The following is a 24,796-nucleotide window of genomic DNA, read 5'->3' as shown; positions in this document are numbered from 1 at the left end:
GACATCTTCTGATGATTTGATGACTTTGCTAAGTTTTGTATCGTCCGCAATAGTGCGCGAAGCATGGCGAGTGCAGCGAGCCATGCAAAGGGACGCAATGCATTTATACGGTGATTATGTCAACATATGTCAACAAAAATGTGAAAACTGTGTGTCGACTTTGGGGTGTCGACCATGCTCATGTCAACCTTAAGCTTGTGTCTACCTGTCAACGTCAACCATATTCAGGTGTTAACCTAGTCACTGTCGACCATTAGTGGTCGTCCTAGTGACTGTTGACCTAGACATTGTCTATCTCTTCTACCGTCACCGCCGCATTACATGGATTTTTCTAAAGGAAACATCTGAACAAATCAAATTCTAAAGAGATAGGATTAAGACCAATAGATCATGCGCTATATAGCAGCCCTGGTCACACAACCAATAAAATGAAGAACCACTTCAAGACAATGCATACAATACCAAAAACGATTTTTGGAAGGTTCCCTAGGCGCTATTGAGTTTCAGATTGGATGGCTCCGTTTGTGCGCACAAACAGAGCCATCCAATCTGAAACTCAATAATGCCTAGGGAACCTTCCAAAAATCGTTTTTAATATTGTATGCATCTGAACAAATCACACAGGTCTTTGCCTATTATACACCAATACTTAGGGGTGTATTCAATGCTGCAGCGAGCGGCCGGCGAGGGGGTTAAACAGCGAGGACAGCAGAAAACCATTTAACCCCCGCACCGGCCGCTCGCTCTATTCAACGTTCTGGGGAAATCCTCGCCGTCACAGGACGGCGAGAATTCCCCAAAACAGCGAGACCCGCGGCTACTGCAGAAAACTCACAGTTTTTAGCCGCGGGTCTCGCTGCTTCTGGAGCCGCATCTGCCAATTCTCCCTCGCTCAAAAAACGGAGCGAGGGGGAATTGGCGTATGCGGAGGGTGTGTTGAATGCTGTCAGGGTGAGTGGTGACAGCGAGCAGGAAGCTCTGCTCGCTGTCACCACTCGCAAACCGCATTGAATACCTGCCAAAGAGTTATGCACTAGGACCCTGCTCTCACATTATCATTTCACCCATGCATCCTTCTTACTCCCCATTTCACCCATGCATCCTTCTTACTCCCCACTGCAATATCTAGTACCCTGCACTGAGCTGCAATATCTGCTACCATGTACTGAACATCTATTGTCTTTGTTAGAAAGCCTGTGGTTATCACTTGGATCTGTTCTTGGTGGGCATTCTTATGGCAGTGTGCTCCTTCATGGGTCTGCCTTGGTATGTGGCTGCGACAGTCATCTCCATCGCTCATATTGACAGCTTGAAGATGGAGACAGAGACCAGCGCTCCTGGGGAACAGCCCCAGTTTTTAGGAGTGAGGTGGGTTCATTTAAATTGCAGATTCTGTATAAGACTTATACCATGATTCCGTCCCCTGTACTTAAATAATCACTAAGTCAGTTTCCACCTTTCTGTCACATGTTTACTTATCACTTGTCTCTTCTACAGACCCATCTGTTACTTGAATGTTTGAGCTATTGTATAGTTATATAATAACACAGAACAAATATTCTCTTTGTCATACATTCTGCAAGAGGAAATATTTTAGAAAATGTTCATCTTCTGAGCATAGTGTTGCCCCCTGCATATGCAAGCGTATAGCCAGCAGTGGATTAGGGTCACTTTTGGATGCTATAGTACCTGGTGAACCTACAGGAAACGGATTACTCCATGGTGACAGGTATTGTCATGATGTCGTCATGCTGAGGGGGCAGCAGGTCCGCCAGCCCCCCAGAAGAAAATCACTGCCCAGGGTGTTCTTAGGACAAGGATGGTTGCCAGTGTGCTCTCCATCGATGGCAACCATCCCTATCCTAAGGAACTAGTGATGGAATTATAACTATTCAGTAGTGTACAATCAATCCTTCCTGACATCCCTGTGCGTCTGCGCAGTTCAGCCAGTGGCTGCTCAGCTGAGTGGCAGCCTGCCCATCTATGAAAGAGATAATGTGCAGGCTGTGGCAAGTCTGCTGACTGACCGCTGAGTCTGGTAAGTCAGCAATGAACTGATTGCCACTAGAATAAGAGCAGGGAGGCCTGGAGAAAAGAAAAAACATTTTGCCCATGGCTAACATCGGTGGCGGTAAACTATCTATTCTTCCATCATTATTGGTAAAACTATCTGACATTGGTTTCTAGCCATCGACAGATACCTACAGTACCTCAGTTCTTATGCTAGAGCATTCTGGCTATTGGGCTGATGTGGACCTGTGGCCTTTTATGGATGCTTTTATCTGGATGGAATTGATAAGGGGACCGAGCCAGTGCACACTTCGGGGGTTATTCTGGTTGGTGCGGTGGGACCGTACGCGGTCGGTTCGGGGTTTTTTTTCAACTGCGCATGCGTAGCTTTCGCAATGCGCATGCGCGGTGACCTCACACCGCTCACGGACGGGTCTCTCCGTGCGAAAAAACCTGTCCGCAAGAGTATGGTCATTGTGGGTGGCATGTGGGCGTTTTTATGGGAGCGGCCGGAATAATGAGGAAAACTGGGCGTAAACATGGGCGTACACGGGGGTGTGCACCAAAAATGTACAGTGCCACAACCGCCTCGATCGGCGAACGCACCGTGCATTTTGGACCAAAAACAGGCGGAAGCCAAAGAGTGCTCCTGACCACTCTTAGAGCTACCGCATGAGAGCGGACGCCTGGGTCTGCTAATTAATGCCGAATACAAGTAAATTACATACACCTGAATGCAATAAGCAATGCTGCAATAACCATCTCACCCATTCAGAAAGTGTTTTTGTATACTTTAAAAAGCAGGACACTTAATTCACAGAAGTCGACATGTGTCAACTTTTTCACTGTAACACAAACATACCAGTTTTTTATTAGGAAAAAGACACATAAACCACATCTAAGAGCAACAATGATGTTTTTGGACTCAATTTCTACTTGCACTGTGGCGTACGCTCAGATAAACGGAAGGTGTTGGTGTGAAAACGGACGAGACCCGTCCGTATACGGTGGCGTATGCTCTGATGTACGCCAGGTATCGGTGGCTAAGAGGGAGATCCGTCCGTGCACGGTGGCGTACGCTCAATTGTACGCCACTCCCCATTGTCGTGTTTGTGACCGTCCGTGTGCGGCTGTTCTGTGGGCGGACTTACGCTCACCGTCCGCGTACGGGAAACGTACGGGAAACGTACGGTGAAACGGACCGTACGTACGTTTCACCGATACGGTCAGAATAAGGCCCTTCTTCCCTAGCTTTTCCAGCAAGCACAACTTTCCAGAGCCATGATATATTGGATTGGCACAACATATGGGAAACAAAGGCCCATGATTAGTTTAATAGGGCTTGATTCCCTCCTTGGGGGTAACTGTTTATTGTAAAAATCATGGGACAGGCCTTAAATCTGATTTGATCCTAACAGGTATCTGTTGAATGAATGTTTGGCCAGCCACAGGTACCTGTGACACAGGGATATAGGGGATATGGTCATTAGGTCTACAGCAACTAGGTCGACAAGCATTGGGTCGACACCACTAGGTCGACATGCAGCAAGGTCGACATGAGTTAAGGTCGACATGGGTCTAGGTCGACATGACATAAGGTCGACACAAGCATTAGGTCGACATGGGCTAAGTCGACAGTCAAAAGGTCGACATGGGGGTTTTCGCTGTTTTTTGAGCCAACATGTGCAGACAGGTGGTATTTCATGCCCTACCATCCACTAATTTGTGGTGGGAGAATAAAATTGTGTGCCAAGCGTAGCGAGGCACCGTGCCCGAAGCAGGGGCATGCGGTGCACTTCAAACTGTGTCCATGTCGGCTGTGTCAACATTCGGGTAAAAAAAACAGGGATAAACCCCATGTCAACCTTTTCACTGTCGACCTAGCCCATGTTGACCTAATGCTTGTGTCAAAATGGGGGAGATTCTGAGGGTAGTGTGTGGTTTTGAGGCCACTCACAGCCGACAGGTGCTGGCGCTTAGTGGTGAAATAGAATTAAAAAATGATGGTTAGGTAGTAAGTAAATTGGGTTGTACCACCGCTGCTGCAGATGAAAAAATGAGTTTAGCTGGAACTCAATGTACAAGAAGAAAACTGGGGGGAGTTTTATCACCTTGCGCTGTCTGGTGGTTATATATTCTGAGAAAAATACCACTGAACAAAATGAACACCGGAATCACCTTATAAATTGAAATCTTTATATAGATTGCATAAGAAAAGATTATTTAATAATTACAATACTAAGAATAAATGTACAATAACAATTCTAAAATCAAGATAAAAAAGCTGATAAAGCACTAATAATGTGTGACATCACGTGGGTAGGTAGTCTCCGTAAATTAAATTTGGGCAAAAGGAAGGGAGGATTAGTAGCAGCCAGTAAGCAATTAATAGGGGTAAGCTTTGTTAGACCAAACCGGTGAGGGGTCCGTTTTTAGCATGTAAGTGTAACACGCATAGGAGAGTCAATGGCAGTAGCACAGTCTCATGGCAATAATAATCTCACCCTTTCAAGTTGGTTGTGGGTTTGGTTGGTTTAAAGCCGGGGAGCCAGATGATCCAATGGCTCAACCTCCTTAGTGGTAGCGGGAGCCCGTATGTGAAGCTCTGAATAGGCGGAATCAATGTGGCCGGAGGCTTGGTAACCCACTCGGTTTTGTTTGTCCGCTGGCGGGGTTTGCAGAGCCGGGCTTGCTAGATCCGATAGCGGGACGGGCTTGTGGCTGCGTCTCGGAGGCTGGGGAATTCAGCGTTCAGCTAATTGTGTAGCAGCTCAAAACACGGAGAGCGTGAGCGTGATGTCACAGAAGCGGAAGTGACGGAGTCAACGAGTTTCGTTTCCAAGGTAACGAGAAACTTTTTCAAGACAGATTGAGAATTCCTGGGATGTGCTATTTAATGGCTGGAGTACTTCAATCAATCAATTAGTTAAGCAATCAACTAGACAGGTGTGTCCGGTAATGGCAATAAGAACTTATATACACAAAAAAAAATATATAAAAATAACAATAAAAGCAATAATAATAAAAATCCACAATTTATATACATCGCAAATGTATTCAGATTATTTCATAGTAGCAGTGATCATGGTCAATAAGCTTGATAAGTTAGTGTAAAGAACATATGATAATTAAGATAATTAGAATGCAAAGGACTGAAAGATATACCTTATATATATAATATGAGAAGAGATGGAACATAGGGCCTTATTTTGGTTCATTCTTTCTGACAAAATCCTTCTTAGATGGACAAAACCATGTGCACTGCAGGTGGGGCAGATGTTACATGTGCAGAGAGAATTAGATTTGGGTGAGTAATTTTGTTTCTGTGCAGGGAAAATACTGACTGCTTTATTTTTACACTGCAATATAGATCTCACTTTGAAGTAAAACCCCACCCAAATCTAATTCTCTCTGCACATGTTACATCTGCCCCACCTGCAGTGCACATGGTTTTGCCCATCTAAGAAGGATTTTGTCAGAAAGAGTGAACCAAAATAAGGCCCATAGTTGTCTGCTTACTAGAAGCAGTGGTTATAAGCTGGACTATTCCTATATATATATAAATACTTAAGAGAGATCATTTTATTTGCGCTTATATTAATACTGCTATTGCATAAATCGTGTGATTTTAATGCCGTTCATAATAAAATAAAAAATGTAAAAACAGTAAAGAATGTATATATACATATATACACAAATTACAAATATTATAGGAAAAGAGATGGAGAGAGATATACGTGAATATAGATATATATTGGTAATGTGACTAAACAAAGTTACAATATATAGATATTCATAGAGTGGTAATAGACTCCTGAAGTTATTAGTGAATATGATATGTGTAAATAACTCATATTAAGCATAAGAAGAATCATGCTCATAAACATCACAATATATGACTAATGTAATGACTGCAATCTTTTGTTTATTATTTTTTATTTTTTTGTTATTTTATTATATTGTATTTTATTATATTTCATTTTATTTTATTATTATTGTTAATACCATTTTGTCTATATTATTTGCGGTATGTTTATCAATCTAAACCTCTTGTTTCATACGATTGAAAATTATATAAAGTCCCAACTATAGGTCAGGTCTGTGGGGACTGGGAGGAGTGGCGACTGCAAACCCAAGGCGTCACAGGGATACATCCCAATGTGCATAATGAGTAGTCACCAATCCTCACAGTCCGCACAGAGCGGACATATATCCCGATCAGGATACCCAACAAAAAATCTACCAAAAAATCTTTAATTATCCAGTGTACAACCAATAATTATTCCATACAGATAGAGTCAAGAGACTCATTTAGTCCTAACGGACTAAGAGTGTCTAATTTAAGAATCCAGGATGTCTCTGCTAAACACAGTTTTCTGAAACGGTCACCACCTCTCTTTGTGATGGCAATATGTTCAATAGCCATAATGGTGAGACCACTGGGGTCACCACCATGGTATTGCGAGAAGTGGCGGGGAACGCTATGGTTGTTAATCTTCTTAAGGATGTTGTTTCTATGTTCTCTGAAACGTGTTTTGATACTGCGCGTTGTTCTCCCTACGTACTGTAATTTGCAGGGACATTCAAGGAGATAGACACAGTAAATTGTGTCACAATTCATAAATTGTTTAAGAATAAATGTTCTATTGTTGTGGGAAGAGGTCACAGTTTGAGCTTTATTTATCATGTATTTACATGTAAGGCAGATGTTTTTATTGCACTTGAAGTTACCTGATGGTTTATTTGGAAACCAACAAGATTGTGAGTCAGATGGAAGTGAGGGAAGCAGGCTAGGTGCTATCTGGTCTCTTATATTTCGATTTCTTCTAAATATTATTTTTGGTTTATCTATAGAACTCTTTAAGATCTTGTCATGCTTGAGAATTTCGAAATTGGTTAGCAATATTTTCTTGATGTTCTGAGATTCATTAAACTTAGAGACAAAAGCAAGGGATTTGAATTTATCTTTATCCTCATGTATTAAGGAGGCTCTATTGGTGGGTTTCAACAAATTGACCCTCTCTACATTCTCAACATGATTAAAGGCATCTGCTAACAATTTGTCAGAGTAACCTCTTCTTTTAAAGTGACCCATCATATTTTCTGAGATTATTATTGCCATGAGACTGTGCTACTGCCATTGACTCTCCTATGCGTGTTACACTTACATGCTAAAAACGGCTATTGTGCATATGCTTGGCGACTTTCACTGACCCCTCACCGGTTTGGTCTAACAAAGCTTACCCCTATTAATTGCTTACTGGCTGCTACTAATCCTCCCTTCCTTTTGCCCAAATTTAATTTACGGAGACTACCTACCCACGTGATGTCACACATTATTAGTGCTTTATCATCTTGATTTTAGAATTGTTATTGTACATTTATTCTTAGTATTGTAATTATTAAATAATCTTTTCTTATGCAATCTATATAAAGATTTCAATTTATAAGGTGTGTCCGGTGTTCATTTTGTTCAGTGGTATTTTTCTCAGAATATATAACCACCAGACAGCGCAAGGTGATAAAACTCCCCCCCAGTTTTCTAATGCTTGAGTCAACCTAATGTCATGTTGACCTAGACCCATGTCGACTTTGACCCATTTCGACCTCGGCTGTATGACCTACTTGTAGACCAAACGATCCACACCCGGATATAGAAACCCCAGGACATAAGGGCACATGGTATAGCTATTACTGAAGGCCGGGCCTGGGGTATAACTAGCTCTCTTAGGACCAAGTTTATCCCATTTCTATGTTACACTGAAATACAACATATTTATGTATAGTACATATAAGATAAGCAGGGAAGTGTTCATTTAGCTTTCCAATAGGAAATACTGAACAGTGCCTGGTACCCCTTTCTCATCACATAAGCCCAGTTAATTTTTTAAATATAGGTCTCCATGGCTGCAGACTCTGTCCTTCACCACTACACTTCTATGTGTCCATATGATCCACCTCTCTGAGTGCATACTCAGAATATATAGATCATTAGATGGTTAAAATTAATTAATCATTATTTATTTAAAGAAAACCCACACAAGCATTGGGAGACTGTATACACGCCACAAACAAGATACAATCATACCACTTAATCTACTAAGTATATGTCCCACAGAAGTGTTCAATGTTGCTGACATACATACTCACATACACATACATGTAATACAAAAGACAGGTCCCTTACAGCTCTGCTGCCTGGGCAGTACCACAATAAAACCCACCAAAGTGCCCTAGAGATATCTTGGGTGAGATTTAATAGGATGAGAGATTCAGAAAGTGAGAGATTTGGTAACAAATCTCCAGTTTTTTTAAAGCGGCAATCATTTACACTGCAAAATCAAACTGGTTTTGCAGGGTAAATGATTGCCGCTTTAAAAAAACTGGAGATTTTTTTTACCAAATCTCTCACTTTCTGAATCTGTCATCCTATTAAATCTCACCCCTTGTGCATTCTAAGAGCTTCTATGAGTACGTACAGCACGTCAATGGAATGGTGGAACATAAAAGTCAGAATTTTGGTGACTTTGGTGTATTCATATTAACATTAGGAAAAAATCACCACTAGTTATCCTAAAGGAGTAGTACAGTGAATGTGGTTATTGTCTCACCAGGGAACAAAGAGTGACTGGAATTATAGTGTTTATCCTCACCGGAATCTCTGTCTTCCTGGCTCCTGTATTAAAGGTAAATTGTGTTACACTAACTGAATATTGTCTTCATACTGTCATTCTTTTTCATTGTCTGGTAGGAGAAAGGGCGGGATGTATCAACAGATATCGCTGTCCCTCGCCACGTCCCCGCCGCGATGCCAGGGCATATGTACTAACTATGCGGCTGGCATTGCGGTGCGGTGACGGAGGCCCCCCGCAAACCACATTACAGGTATCGCGGAGGTCCTCCGTCACCACACCGCGATGCCAGCCACATAGTACATATGCGCTGGCATCGCGCGATACCTGTATTGTGGTTTGCGGGGGGGCTCCATCACCTCCTGGGCTCCCCGGCATCTCCTCCTAACCCCTGCAGCCGGAAGGACATCACCAGCTGCAACGTGCTGCTGGGGGAGGAGGAGCAGCATGGAGGACGGGGATGCGGACGGCGGGCAGCTGGCGGTGATAGAAGCCCATAGGCTTCTATAGGGTGTCGCCACCCAAAGGTGCGGCCGGGTTTTGGTAAATTTGAAAATGCAGTAAAACGGAGGTTTCACCACATTTTCGTCTTCGTACATCCCGCCCAGGGAGAGAGAGAGAGTGAGAGAAAGAGAGAAATTCCATGTGGCCTTTGATATACAATATTTACTGGCCCCATCATAATGACATATATTGCATTGTTTGTTAAATTGTTATTTGGCATAAGTGATCTTAGAACCAGTTCATGATGACAAAATTGTCTGTTTGTCTCTGTAGTATATTCCGATGCCTGTCCTCTATGGCATCTTTCTGTACATGGGCGTTGCATCACTCAATGGCATTCAGGTGAGAATTCACAGAACTTTCGCCTTTCCAATTCAATTACGATACTTGGAAATAGATAATTAATTACATTATTTTAATAATATTTTGAGATAATCAAATCTGATAAGATACATTACCTAATAAGATTTACTGATAAAGTGTACATATATATTACAGCCAGCGGTGCATTACAATTGGGATTACCATAACATGCTATGATATCACATTATCCATGACTTCACTATTACAAGGCCTGGGCACACATTCCCCATCCCTCTGCCATATAACAAGGCCTGGGCACACATTCCCCATCCCTCTGCCATATAACAAGGCCTGGGCGCACATTCCCCATCACTCTGCCATAACAGGCCTGGGCACACATTCCCCATCCCTCTGTCATATAACAAGGCCTGGGCACACATTCCCCATCACTCTGCCATAACAGGCCTGGGCACACATTCCCCATCCCTCTGTCATATAACAAGGCCTGGGCACACATTCCCCATCACTCTGCCATAACAAGCCCTGGGCACCCATTCCCCATCACTCTGCCATAACAAGGCCTGGGCACACATTCCCCATCACTCTGCCATAACAAGCCCTGGGCACCCATTCCCCATCACTCTGCCATATAACAAGGCCTGGGCACACATTCCCCATCCATCTGCCATATAACAAGGCCTGGGCGCACATTCCCCATCACTCTGCCATAACAGGCCTGGGCACACATTCCCCATCACTCTGCCATAACAAGGCCTGGGCACACATTCCCCATCACTCTGCCATAACAAGGCCTGGGCACCCATTACCCATCACTCTGCCATATACTGTAACAAGGCCTGGGCACACTTTTCCCATTACTGGGCCTAAAGACACTTTCCCCATATGATAGTCAATGATCTACTTTTATCCTTATATACAGTAGCTTTAAAAAAATGTATTAATTATTATAAAAATCATATTTTTAATTTGGCAGTTCTGGGATCGCTGCAAGCTCTTCATGATGCCCGCAAAGCACCAACCGGACTATGCCTATCTCCGGCACGTTCCATTGCGCGCGTGCACCTGTTCACTGTGGTGCAAATTGTCTGTCTCGCGGTGCTTTGGATCCTGAAGTCTACAGTTGCTGCCATCATTTTCCCAGTCATGGTGAGGACAAAAGGGGGAATAGTATGGAAACAAAACAGTATTCCCTGGGTTCCGTGGAGGGATTTCTAATGAGAGATTTCCTCATTGATGTCTTGGTATAGTGGCTATTTTTTGTTTTTGTGCAATAATGGCCTAATTCGGACCTAATCACTGGTCTGCAAATCCATTCGCAAGCCGCTCACCATCGAATGATTATTCCACTGTTGGCAGTCTGTGTGTAGCCCAGGACTTACTCGGTGGCTGTGATAGAAACAGGCTGACATCAATTTCATTCACTGAGGCACCAGAGTGCTCTCGCGCTCCACGGGGTGGTGTGTGTTATGCGTCGCCGCGGCGCTCCATGGAGGGGGAGGGGGGTCTGTGATGAGAGGGAGAAGGCAGAACTGCCGCAGGTCAGTGATGAGGGGGGCGGATGATGCGCTGAGTTGCTTCACGGGGGGGGGGGAGAGTTGAGGCCAGCGCCGCTCACCTCCATCCAGGGGGGGGGGGGGGGGGCACCTGCTCCCAACTGCTGCCCTCCAGTATATTATGTATACTATTTAGAGATATCTAGATATTAGAAACACCAATAGCAAAGATCAGTACCTACAGTACGTCTTCTTCAGTTGTATCTTTGCATTTACTCAGATCCTTTGCTTGATTATGGTGAGAAAGATGCTGGACTGGCTCTTCAGCCAGCATGACCTTGCCTGGTTGGATGACATCTTACCAGAGAAAGAAAAGAAAAAGCAGGAAGACAAGAAGAAGAAGAAAGGAAAAGACGATACAGATAGTGATGAGGTAAAGGAGAATGAAAGCAGGAGCATAAATTCATATTAAGAGCCCAGAGGTAAATAGATGGTAGTGCTCCCTGTTTCTACATCCCATCCTGTCTTCCTAGCCAGCCCCCTTCTTCTGTCTCCTCAGCCAACCCCCTTCTTCTGTTTCCTCAGCCAACCCCCTTCTTTTGTCTCCCCAGCCAGCCCCCTTCTTATGGTCCTCGGCCAGCCCCCTTCTTCTGTCTCCTCAGTCAGTCCCCTTCTTCTGCCTCCCCAGCTAGCCCCCTTCTTCTGGTCCTCGGCCAGTCCCCTTCTTCCGCCTCCCCAGCCAGCCCCCTTCTTTTGTCTCCCCAGCCAGTCCCCTTCATCTGTCTCCTCAGCCAGCCCCCTTCTTCTACCTCCCCAGCCCACTCCCTTCATATGTCTCCCCAGCCCGCTCCCTTCATATGTCTCCCCAGCCAGCCCCCTTCTTCTGTCTCCCTAGCCAGACCCCTTCTTCTTCTGTCTCCTCAGCCAGCCCCTTCCTTCTATCTCCTCAACCAGCCCCCTTATTATACCTCCCCAGCCAGCTCCCTTCTTCTGTCTCCCCAGCCAGCCCCCTTCTTCTGTCTCCCTAGCCAGACCCCTTCTTCTGTCTCCTCAGCCAGCCCCTTCCTTCTGTCTCCTCAACCAGCCCCTTCTTCTGTCTCCTCAGCCAGCCCCCTTCTTCTGTCTCCTCAGCCAGCCCCCTTCTGTCTCCCCAACCAGCCCCCTTCTTCTGTCTCCCCAGCCAGCCCCCTTCATCTGTCTCCCCAGCCAGCCCCCTTCATCTGTCTCCCCAGCCAGCCCCCTTCATCTGTCTCCCCAGCCAGCCATCTTCTTCTGTCTCCTCATCCTGCCCATTTCTTCTGTCTCCTCAGCCAGCCCCCTTATTTTGTCTCCTCAGCCAGCCCCTTCTTCTGTCTCCTCAGCCAGCCCCCTTATTCTACCTCCCCAGCCAGCTCCCTTCTTCTGTTTCCTCAGCCAGCCCCCTTATTATACCTCCCCAGCCAGCTCCCTTATTCTGTCTCCCCAGCCAGCTCCCTTCTTCTGTCTCCCTAGCCAGACCCCTTCTTCTGTCTCCTCAGCCAGCCCCTTCCTTCTGTCTCCACAACCAGCCCCCTTCTTCTGTCTCCTCAGCCAGCCCCCTTCTTCTGTCTCCTCAGCCAGCCCCCTTCTTCTGTCTCCTCAGCCAGCCCCCTTCTTCTGTCTCCCCAACCAGCCCCCTTCTTCTGTCTCCCCAGCCAGCCCCCTTCATCTGTCTCCCCAGCCAGCCCCCTTCATCTGTCTCCCCAGCCAGCCCCCTTCTTCTGTCTCCTCATCCTGCCCATTTCTTCTGTCTCCTCAGCCATCCCCCTTCTTTTGTCTCCTCAGCCAGCCCCCTTCTTCTGTCTCCCCAGCCATCCCCCTTCTTCTGCCTCCCAAGCCAGACCCCTTTTTCTGCCTCCCCGGCCAGCCCCCTCTTCTGTCTCCTCGGCCAGTCACCTTCTTTTGTCTCCCCGGCCAGCCCCATTCTTCTGTGCCCCAGCCATTAACCTTTATTGTACCAGGCAGTACCCATCAAACTACAATGTCTACCTGACCCAAACCACAGATAGAACAGCTATAAACCCTACTTGCACCCCTGCTATGATCAGGAGGGTGTATGCAGCAGTTATAGCATTTATCTGTCCCCCTGGCAGCTGGCACTATGAGGCAAATGCTTCCATTGTCTCCATGAGTTTCGCCACTGGATAGAAGGGAAATAGCAGCTACTAATGAGTTAATCCTATCTGCTGAGGCGAGGTAGAGTGTAAGCTTGAATTCTACTGTATCCTGCTCTACGATGTATAAACGGGGGTTTGTTTGCAAGAAGCAAACTGTAAGACAAATGTGTCTTTTTCGGCGCACTCTTTCTTGTATTAAATTATGTGATTTGATTATTCATTTAAAACATAACTTTTATTGGACTTCTTTATCTAAAATATATGGAGCATTTATAGGTTAGTAGTCAGTCACTTAATTTGACTGTCAAAAAGCACCAACAACACAGCGACATAACAAAAGACAAACTTACATGTACACACATGAATTTTCTATTTTACTTAGAAATATAACCTTTCATAGGAGGTATTTTGAACCATTATTATTAGTTCATATGCCTTATTTTGATTGCCTTGGCAAGTGGCGTTTTAGACAGCTAAGCCAGATGGCCCAAGTATAGTGATGGAATATATTCTATTTCTGTGCTGTCGATCTGTTGTATATCAGGGGTAAGAGTAGTCCCACGTGAAAAGTACTCCTACAACCGGTGGCTCCTGTGTATCTGCTGTTCAATCACCATGCCTGTGTTACCATACCAGCTCTTCTCCAGAGGTCTCCTCTCTGGTTAATAGGCTGGCCCCTAAAGAATCCGATGGTCCTGTTGGATTCTGGCCCAGATTAGGGTATGAAGGTAACCATTCGGCAGATAGTGTTGAATGAGAGTACCAGGTTGGTTGTATGTTGGAGCAGGAGTAAAGTTCACTTCTGCTTTCCAAAACAGCTTTAGAGGTCACCCTGATGCTTTTCAGTATTGCAGGGAGACATTGTAGGCTGGATGGATGAGAGAGTGTTTGAAACGGAGTGGTTCACAGTGGCAGATTTTCAGTTCGCCCGATGGTGGGACTTCTGCTTTCAAAGATCTGCTGTAAGCATCGAATCAATGATGAGAGAGTCCCATCTCACCAGAGCTTCATACTGACAATGAATGTGTGATTGTTAGATAAAAAGGGAGAGGAAAGGAAAAGATTGGTGAGGAACTACTGTAGAGATCAGAGAAATCGATTTTGTCTAATAATATCACCCTGTGTGGATCCAATCTCTTTTTATTTGCACTGTGTGTGTGCTCCACATCTGTTGTCATAAAGTAGGCTATCGTGGCCAATCTCATATGGTCACCTTTTTATCCCGAGATCTGGCTGGTGTGCCACAGAAAATATATGTATCTCTTGCGATTAGAACCACATCCAATAAGTACACATTTAGTTCGTAATCAAAATATATCAACTTACTCCCCTCATTCCTTACACACAATAGAATGTAATAATTCTACGTGCACTGGTTGTATACATTGTATCGAATAAATGTATATGAATACTGTTCCTAAGCATGCACACGGCATTTGTAAACAACAGATTATTATCGTTAGTATCAGTGGTCAATCGATACGTGAGCAGATAGCAGAAGGAAGTTCACCTGCACAGATTATAAATACTATACTTGGGCACACACAAATGTATTATTCCGGCAAGTTCATTTTATTTATAGTAAACATGTATCAAGAGAATTAATATTTCCTGTTCTGCAAGACCTGACATTTCAAAACAACAAATTGTCCTGGGTATCAGATGGCATCAATTGGCTTTAGGTACGTAGCAGAAAAGGCTGGCCTCACACACAGTGTATGGACTATGATAACACAAAATACATATGCCGTTTTGATAGGGAAATATTCCCCGTTCAGAGAGATTAATATCTCCTATTCTGCACAGTCTGACATTATACACACCATATTATCATGAGTGTTCACTGATATTGAACATAGGTGTAGGTAGCAGAAAATAGTGTTCACAGCTCACACTATGTGTGGGCAACGGCAACAATTTATACATATGCGGGTGACAGTGAAGATTCCACTAATTGCACAGTGTGTGGGCTGCGGCGTGTTCTATACAAGTACAAATAGCAAGGAATAAAAAGGGTGTTCACCGCTCGCACGGTGTGAGTTTACCTTGCTGGAACCATAAAATTAGCTGTGTATGATAATTACCGGGGAGACCGCTCGCAGGCTCTTAATGAGCTGCGGCGGGAGTCACCTTAAGTCGGCCGCTAGTGTTACCACGCCGGAATCGCGGGTCTGCGTGCAGCGGCTCTGGCGGATTGAGGAAGCCGACAGGCGAAACGCGTCTCCTCCAGCCACATCCAACACGCTCCGGCGTCAGCTACAGCCAGCTAACCGCTACCGCTATCCCGGGACAGCAGGAGAGACACCCAGAGCCGCTGCACGCAGACCCGCGATTCCGGCGTGGTAACACTAGCGGCCGACTTAAGGTGACTCCCGCCGCAGCTCATTAAGAGCCTGCGAGCGGTCTCCCCGGTAATTATCATACACAGCAAATTTTATGGTTCCAGCAAGCATAGGTGAATCTAGGGGGTGGTCTGGGGGTGCACAGGACCACCTATTAGCCCATGTAGCGGAGGAATGGGGCTTTCCAACGAGCCCAGCCCCGTGTCTCTAGCACCCTGGGAACTGGAGATACTGCCAGGCAAACCTGGAACGTTTTCCCTATAGGATAACATGGGACCCGCTAATTCCGACCCCCACCCAGTTCAACGGCTGGCAGTTCCCCCTTCGGCATCACTGAAGTTTGAGGTTGATCTCAGTCGAACCCAAATAACTGGGCCTTCAATCTGATACTGGATCCATATGGGTTAATTGGTTCCAGGGATATTGAGGTTAAACCGTTTTTTTTTATTTTCTTAAATGTAAATTCATGACTGTTTATGTTCTTTGAGGGCAGATTTCTCTGGAACCAAACAGCCCAGTTTCACAGGACCAAAATCATTCGAAGCCAACTCAAAAGTTCTTCAATATGATACTGGTCTCATGTAAATGGGTCAGTTGGTTCCGAAGATATAGCTGGTTGGTTAAAGGGGGGTAGGGAGAGGGGAGTGGTTGTCTCTCCCCCTCGCACCAGAAAATGCAGGGACTAGGCTGGTGTATAAGGGGTCAGCCTGGGAATGTCCATACATGATCCTGGGACCATATTCCCGGGTAAATCCCTGCATTTTCTGTTGTGAAAGGGGTATTATTTCAAACAGCCGTGACCTGCAGTGCTCTGAATACAGCCGGGCAGCCCCCTGCTCTCTGCCCAGCTGTCAATGACTGTCACCCCTGCAACTTCCGCTCCAATTCTTCTCCCCGCTTTCACCTCAGCCCGCCCTCCCTTTAATCATGTGGTGCCGGCGCCCGGCGTGCTCCCCCGAAGTCACGCACAAAAACAGAGCGCACAATATTTCAAATGTCCACCTGGCTAGAGGGGACACCAGGAGGGGAGTGGGAGCATGCTCTGCGCTGCGCTCTGCTCCCCTCCCCATAGAAGCAGCTGCACCGCTCTCCATCTCTCCCTGCAGCAGCAGCAAAGGCTCATATAAAAATGTACAGTAAGTGGCACTTTTGGGGGCATTGCTTAAGGGATGCTACAAGTGGTGGTATGTGGGGGCATTACGCATAATGTGTGGCTTAATGTGTAAGGGGCATTACGGTGTGCAGCATCATGTGTAAGGGGCATTATGTGTGCAGCATCATGTGTAACGGGTACTATGGTGTGCGGCATCATGTGTAATGGGTACTATGGTGTGCGGCATCATGTTTAATGGGTACTATGGTGTGCGGCATCATGTTTAATGGGTACTATGGTGTGCGGCATCATGTGTAATGGGTACTATGGTGCGCGGCATCATGTGTAATGGGTACTATGGTGCGCGGCATCATGTGTAATGGGTACTATGGTGTGCGGCATCATGTGTAATGGGTACTATGGTGTGCGGCATCATGTGTAATGGGTACTACGGTGTGCAGCATCATGTGTAAGGGGCATTATGTGTGCAGCATTATGTGTAAGGGACATTATGTGTGCAGCATAATGTGTAACGGGTACTATGGTGTGCGGCATCATGTGAAATGGGTACTATGGTGTGCGGCATCATGTTTAATGGGTACTATGGTGTGCGGCATCATGTGTAATGGGTACTACGGTGTGCAGCATCATGTGTAAGGGGCATTATGTGTGCAGCATTATGTGTAAGGGACATTATGTGTGCAGCATAATGTGTAACGGGTACTATGGTGTGCGGCATCATGTGAAATGGGTACTATGGTGTGCGGCATCATGTTTAATGGGTACTATGGTGTGCGGCATCATGTGTAATGGGTACTATGGTGTGCGGCATCATGTATAATGGGTACTATGGTGTGCGGCATCATGTGTAATGGGTACTATGGTGTGCGGCATCATGTGTAATGGTTACTATGGTGCCATCAAGCAAGAACCCCCTAGCAATGAGCACGTAGGTAAGCAGCACTTATGTGGCAAATATGTAATGGGCATTACGGTTTGTTATATAGTATGTAATGGGCATCATGATGTGTGGCACAATGTGTAATGGGCATTATGGGGTGTGGCCTTATGTGTAATTGGCATTACGGCATGTGGCTTTATGTGTAATGGGTATTACGGAGTTTGCTAAAATGTGTAATGGGCATTACTGTGTATAATCTAACGTGTAATACCACACCCCTTTATGTGATGCCACGCCTCCTTCCCATGAGGCCATGCCCCCAGTTTTGACGCGCGGCTACGCCGCGCAAAGGTCCCCCTGCTGTTGTGTCTGGATCTGGGACCACCCATTACCATTATTCTAGATTCTCCTATGCCAGCAAGGTAAACTCACACCGTGCGAGCGGTGAACACCCTTTTTATTCCTTGCTATTTGTACTTGTATAGAACACGCCGCAGCCCACACACTGTGCAATTAGTGGAATCTTCACTGTCACCCGCATATGTATAAATTGTTGCCGTTGCCCACACATAGTGTGAGCTGTGAACACTATTTTCTGCTACCTACACCTATGTTCCATATCAGTGAACACTCATGATAATATGGTGTGTATAATGTCAGACTGTGCAGAATAGGAGATATTAATCTCTCTGAACGGGGAATATTTCCCTATCAAAACGGCATATGTATTTTGTGTCATCATAGTCCATACACTGTGTGTGAGGCCAGACTTTTCTGCTACGTACCTAAAGCCAATTGATGCCATCTGATACCCAGGACAATTTGTTGTTTTGAAATGTCAGGTCTTGCAGAACAGGAAATATTAATTCTCTTGATACATGTTTACTATAAATAAAATGAACTTGCCGGAATAATACATTTGTGTGTGCCCAAGTATAGTATTTATAATCTGTGCAGGTGAACTTCCTTCTGCTATCTGCTCACTTATCGATTGACCACTGATACTAACGATAATAATCTGTTGTTTACAAATGCCGTGTGCATGCTTAGGAACAGTATTCATATACATTTCTTCGATACAATGTATACAACCAGTGCACGTAGAATTGTTACATTCTATTGTGTGTAAGGAATGAGGGGAGTAAGTTGATATATTTTGATTACGAACTAAATGTGTACTTATTGGATGTGGTTCTAATCTCAAGAGATGCATATATTTTCTGTGGCACACCAGCCAGATCTCGGGATAAAAAGGTGACCATATGAGATTGGCCACGATAGCCTACTTTATGACAACAGATGTGGAGCACACACACAGTGCAAATAAAAAGAGATTGGATCCACACAGGGTGATATTATTAGACAAAATCGATTTCTCTGATCTCTACAGTAGTTCCTCACCAATCTTTTCCTTTCCTCTCCCTTTTTATCTAATAATCACACATTCATTGTCAGTATGAAGCTCTGGTGAGATGGGACTCTCTCATCATTGATTCGATGCTTACAGCAGATCTTTGAAAGCAGAAGTCCCACCATCGGGCGAACTGACAATCTGCCACTGTGAACCACTCCGTTTCAAACACTCTCTCATCCATCCAGCCTACAATGTCTCCCTGCAATACTGAAAAGCATCAGGGTGACCTCTAAAGCTGTTTTGGAAAGCAGAAGTGAACTTTACTCCAGCTCCAACATACAACCAACCTGGTACTCTCATTCAACACTATCTGCCGAATGGTTACCTTCATACCCTAATCTGAGCCAGAATCCAACAGGACCATCGGATTCTTTAGGGGCCAGCCTATTAACCAGAGAGGAGACCTCTGGAGAAGAGCTGGTATGGTAACACAGGCATGGTGATTGAACAGCAGATACACAGGAGCCACTAGTTGCAGGAGTACTTTTCACGTGGGACTACTCTTACCCCTGATATACAACAGATCGACCGCACAGAAATAGAATATATTCCATCACTATACTTGGGCCATCTGGCTTAGCTGTCTAAAACGCCACTTGCCAAGGCAATCAAAATAAGGCATATGAACTAATAATAATGGTTCAAAATACCTCCTATGAAAGGTTATATTTCTAAGTAAAATAGAAAATTCATGTGTGTACATGTAAGTTTGTCTTTTGTTATGTCGCTGTGTTGTTGGTGCTTTTTGACAGTCAAATTAAGTGACTGACTACTAACCTATAAATGCTCCATATATTTTAGATAAAGAAGTCCAATAAAAGTTATGTTTTAAATGAATAATCAAATCACATAATTTAATACAAGAAAGAGTGCGCCCAAAAAGACACATTTGTCTTACAGTTTGCTTCTTGCAAACAAACCCCCGTTTATTCATTGACAAATACTGAATGTGTTGGGCGCACCGCCAATCCACGACTACAATAATCTATATAGGTAGTCCTTCATATTGGTCAAACAAATGAGTATCTACGAATACCATAATTGATGATAAAGTCTGTGCGGATCCACAACCCCCTTCCCTTGCTCTATGATGTATTAAGCCAGGTACACACGACATATATGTACCTGTTGAAATAGGTGGCAGCGGGGACCCAGCAGATGCCAGCTGGAGGGAATGACAGAGGAGGCAGCAAGGGCCATGCTTGTACATGCAGGACATCATTAACTACCCACGGTAACACACATCCGTGACGATATTGATTGTACACACTACACAATTTTTGAAAAATATGGCTTAGAAGGGTGCTTTTAAGCCATATCTTTTAAAAACCCGTGTTTCTCCTTCGGGAGACGTCAGGGGCCACAGGCTTTACAATGGGTAGTGGATGGGAAAGAGCACCTGCACCCTAGAGTTTAAATTCAACTGCCTCCCAGGCAGCCAGACTCCTCCCCTCCTCTACCCCGCCTTTAGGCCAAGGAACTTAGGTTTTTTTTGGATCTTCCTTAGCCGTCAGACCCTGGATGGCGGCGAATGGGCCCTCCATCTGGAGGTGTTTCAGATGCTGGAGGTGTTTCAGATGTGTATAAGGTGCATTCCTACTGTGGATTTCATATGTAATGGGTACTACTGTGAGCGTTATGTTGTATAAGGGGCATTACGAATGTGTGCATTGTGTTTTTAAGTAATGCTACTATGTGAGTTATGTATAAGGGACAATACTACTGTGGGTGTTTTAAGTGGCACCAGCATTATGTTAAAGGGGCATTACTTCTGTGAGCATTGTGTATAAGGGGCACTACTGTGGGCTTTGTGTATAAAGGGACACCAGGTATGGTGTAATGTGGATTGTGCTACTGTATGGTGTCATTTAACTAGCGGTACTATTGTGTGGCTGTACCCCTTCCTTATAATACCACACCCTTTATTTGTGTGTGCCATTAAATATGGGAGGGTGCAATTATATAGTTTGCAGGAGGGAGCCAGACACCCTAGCACCGGCCCTGATTGGACTGTGCTGCAGGCTCATCTCTACAACTGCCACTGGTAAGGAAGTCCAGAAACAGAGCATTTTGGGCCAGATGTATCAAGCTTCAAAAGTGATAAAATGGAGAGTGATAAACAGCCAGCCAATCAGTTCCTACCTGCCATGTCACAGACTGGGTTTGAAAAATAACAGGTAGGAGCTGATTGGCTGGTTGTTTATCACTCTCCATTTTATCACTTTTGAAGCTTGATACATCTGGCCCTTTGTACCTAATGGAATGGGTCACGTTGGAGGGTATGTGGGTAACATCTCCCCGCTGCTCCACTCTTAAGAAGGCGAGAGACCTCTCCCTACCAGTCTATTGATGGTGAGCATTTTGTTACCTCAGCTACATGTCCATGCAGTGTTTACAATGTTTGCTTTGTTTTACCAATGCAGGATAGATCTGGCCACCCTGGAGCACTGCATTCAGACTCCTCAGCCAATGGATCAGATGTGGACCGCAGGTGGGTGTAATCTGAGTGTGAACCGTGGGACAAAGGTTTATGAAAGAGTTTCACAGATTAACGCTCTGACATTTTTGACTGTTGCGTTTTCATTTCCTTCAATACTCCTAGGAAATTAAGTTTTAGCGACAGGCCCCTTTTTCTTTGTCAACAATATGTTGTATTTGGACACCTTTTATTGCAGCACCAAATTCTGTGCATTTCTAATTCTAATTGACAAAGAAGGCCAGTGCTGAACAGGGCCAGGATACTGGGGGCGTGACCAAATTGGAGAGGCGTGGTCACAGCCCCTCTCAAAAAAATACCAAAATACATAAATAATAATATGCGTGACACTGTTAACTGGTGCTCCACGCTGCAGCGGGGGCCATTTATCCCTCTCAGCTGTTAGCCTGTGCCTTTTCTGCGCATGTGCAGTCCCCCTTTGCGAATGACTTGCATAGCTGCCGAACCGTTTGCAGGTATAGGGGCGGGCTGGGGGCGGTCGGCAGTGGGGTTGGTGGCCGCACATGGGAATGTCCAGTGTTTCATACTGGGCGTTCCTATGGGGATGAGGGCGGGACGATGTGGGTCGGGGACGGGCGGCTGACATCACAGGACGTCAGCTGCCCGCCCTGTCTTTGTCCCGGTGCTCACAAATAACAGTCAGTTCCCATTGACTTTTATTTGCGAAGCCCAGAGAAATCATTCGATGGTCAGCGACCATCGAATGATTTCTCCGGCAGCAGCACCATGCAAGGGGATGTGTTATCGTAACACACCCCTCGCATGGTTGCAAGGGGAAACTGCAGAGGGGGGGGGGTATTCCGTTGGACGGGCTTTCTGTTTCTCCGTAAGCTGCGATATTCGCAGCGTACCGAGTCAGCCGGAATCCTATATCCCCAATGCAAATGACGGCTTAAAACCATCTATTGTATAGACACCAAATATACTGACCTCTTCTGTGTCTTCCACATTATAGTATAACGCTGCACCTGAAGATCTCCTGTCCTCCCTCTCCTGCTATCAGCTACCCCAGGAACACAATCGGCGCAGTCCCTCAGGTGAAAATCGAGATGGATTCAGAATACGATGACTCTGACCTAGAGAAGAATACCAGAGATCGGGGCAGTGAAACTACTTTATAGCATTCATTGTACCCTTACTTCAAACAGAATCCTGTCTGCCAGGCAACCAAGGCCTCTGTACCCTGGGACATGGCATTGGGTACCTTTTTACGTTTGAGTCCAAAAGGATATTTATTCCTCAATACAGGACTTTTGCAATAGCCATTTCCTCTGTAAGGCTGTAATAGATCCTTTATACAATAACATAGCACAAGTTCCAGATACAGATACTTTTCTCCAAATTTCTTATGAATCGGGCATCTTTTTAAAGCATATTTGTGGGTGATGATACTAATAAAATTACATTATATAATCACTGTGTTACTCCCCATTAAGGCAACGAGGCGCATGATCTTCGAAGCAGCCTCAAAGGTTTTAGGTTGACATTCTTTTTATCATTACTTTGAGTGCCAAGTGAAATTTTCAAAATAGGTGGGAAAATTACCAAGCAAACATTTTTATTCATCATAATGACCTTTTTATATTTACCTTATATGGGAAATATAATCTTATTTTAAACATTTTTTATTTGAATTTATATAACAAATGTGAGTGATGATGGCATCTCTTATTGATGCGCATCTCTCAGAGAGATGTTGACCCCTACTCATTCTGTCCCACATATTTTGGGAACCAGGACCTGCCTAAGAGCCAGGTGCTGGTTTCTTGAATATAGGGGGACCTTATATAGTTAATTTCCCCTGGCATTTGAGAAACCAGGACTGTCTCATGCTTATGGCGGGGACCTCACACCATTTTTTTTTTTTACATATAGACATTTTTGTAATATAGACAAAGAAGATGACACTCCCCCAGGCTTTATTCCAACCCATTATTCAAATTTGAAGAATTTTTTTTATTCCCCTGAAGTTGCCAAACACATTCTGTGAGAGATTTGAAATCTCTCATGCTGAATCTCCCATTATGAATCTCTGGCACAAACCTCTCTGTGTGTGGGCTCATTATCTGAGAGATTCAGTTTAAGGGAAATCTCTCATGCTGAATCTCCCATTATGAATCTCTGGCACACTTGCATTGAAGCAAGTCAGTCAGAACCAGTCATGCAACTACTCAAAGGTGACATGATGGTAAAAGACAGATGAGAAGCAGGGGATTATGCTATGAAAATGCTTACAGAGAAGGAAGATGTTAAATAAGTTCCACTCACTTCCTCATATGTCATGTGACTGTAATCACCGTTGTTAAACATGTCTAGCAGCTTGAAGAAAAAATAAAGGAAAATCAGCAATTTAATGTATTGTCTAACAGATAATCAGTGTTTCATCGTCATATTGAAAAGAAAAAAAAATAATTAACCATTCTTTCATTTAGAGTTTAAGGGGAGTATTCAATACCGGGTCCCAACTGTCAGTATGTCCCAACAGTCGGGACCTTGGCCTGCTTTCAGCCCACTAGCCAGTTTATCGGCAGGCGTGATTCAATGTTCCGCCTGCCGATCGGCAAAAAGGGGGGGTGTCTGCAAAAATGGCCGTGGATTGTCAGGATACGGCTGTGATCTCAATAATCTACTCCAGTTTTCAGCAAACCGGAACCCAACTGCTCTTAAAGGCCCTTATTCAGATCTGATTGCAGTACAAATTTGTTTGGAAAATGGGCAAAACCATGTGCACTGCAGGTGGGGCAGATGTAACATGTGCAGAGAGAGTTAAATTTGGGTGGGGTGTGTTGAAACTGAAATCTAAATTGCAGTGTAAAAACAATGTAGCCAGTATTTACCCTGCACAGAAACAAAATAACTCACACAAATCTAACTCTCTCTGCACATGTTAGATCTGCCCCACCTGCAGTGTTCATGGTTTTGCCCATTTTCCAAACAAATGTGTACTGCGATCAGATCAGAATAAAGGTCAAAGTCTGGCCCATTCTGTTGAGCTGCCTCTTCAATGATGTCAGGAACGACTGCATTGAATAGGCGACTGCTGCTATTTCCCCTGTCGGAAATAGCAGCGGGGATTGAATACCCCTTTAATTACTCACAACTCTTAGGATATCAGTTTTTAATTTGTCCATGTATATAGTGAAACAATAAAAAATGGGTGGGCAAGAAACATTTTTACATTTTGATTGTCATATAATGGAGGTTCTGTAATTTTCACACTTGTTTGCTATGGTAGTAATTTTTTATTTATATTTAATGTAATATAAATAAACTATGTGATAAATTTACTAAGATGGGGAGTTCTATTGAACATGGGGTGATTGGTTGCTGTCATCTTGTCATAGTTAAAACACAGGACAGTTAGAAGGGGACTGGCTATTCCTTAATGGGACACCCAAATCATTTGCCGGATCTAAATAATGTAATAAGAAATGTAAAAATACAATCAAGA

The 24,796-nt window shown here is 44.6% G+C and overlaps 1 protein-coding gene across 1 annotated transcript in view; it reads left to right on the top strand.

Annotated features, from left to right (window-relative positions):
* The window catches only part of SLC4A5 (solute carrier family 4 member 5), a 94,507-nt gene extending 70,730 nt beyond the window's left edge, over positions 1-23,777 (top strand). The window contains 8 exon segments of the mRNA XM_083184511.1: positions 1,190-1,368; positions 8,625-8,697; positions 9,420-9,488; positions 10,444-10,519; positions 10,522-10,616; positions 11,244-11,396; positions 21,272-21,339; positions 22,301-23,777. Coding sequence (XP_083040637.1) covers positions 1,190-1,368; positions 8,625-8,697; positions 9,420-9,488; positions 10,444-10,519; positions 10,522-10,616; positions 11,244-11,396; positions 21,272-21,339; positions 22,301-22,466 — 879 coding nt within the window. The 3' untranslated portion in view covers positions 22,467-23,777.
* Positions 23,778-24,796: the final 1,019 nt, after the last annotated feature.

The sequence above is a fragment of the Crinia signifera genome, chromosome 4 (assembly GCF_055691185.1).
Source record: "Crinia signifera chromosome 4, ASM5569118v1, whole genome shotgun sequence".
In the NCBI taxonomy this organism is placed as follows: domain Eukaryota; kingdom Metazoa; phylum Chordata; class Amphibia; order Anura; family Myobatrachidae; genus Crinia; species Crinia signifera.
This window is presented reverse-complemented; position numbering and strand designations above follow the sequence as displayed.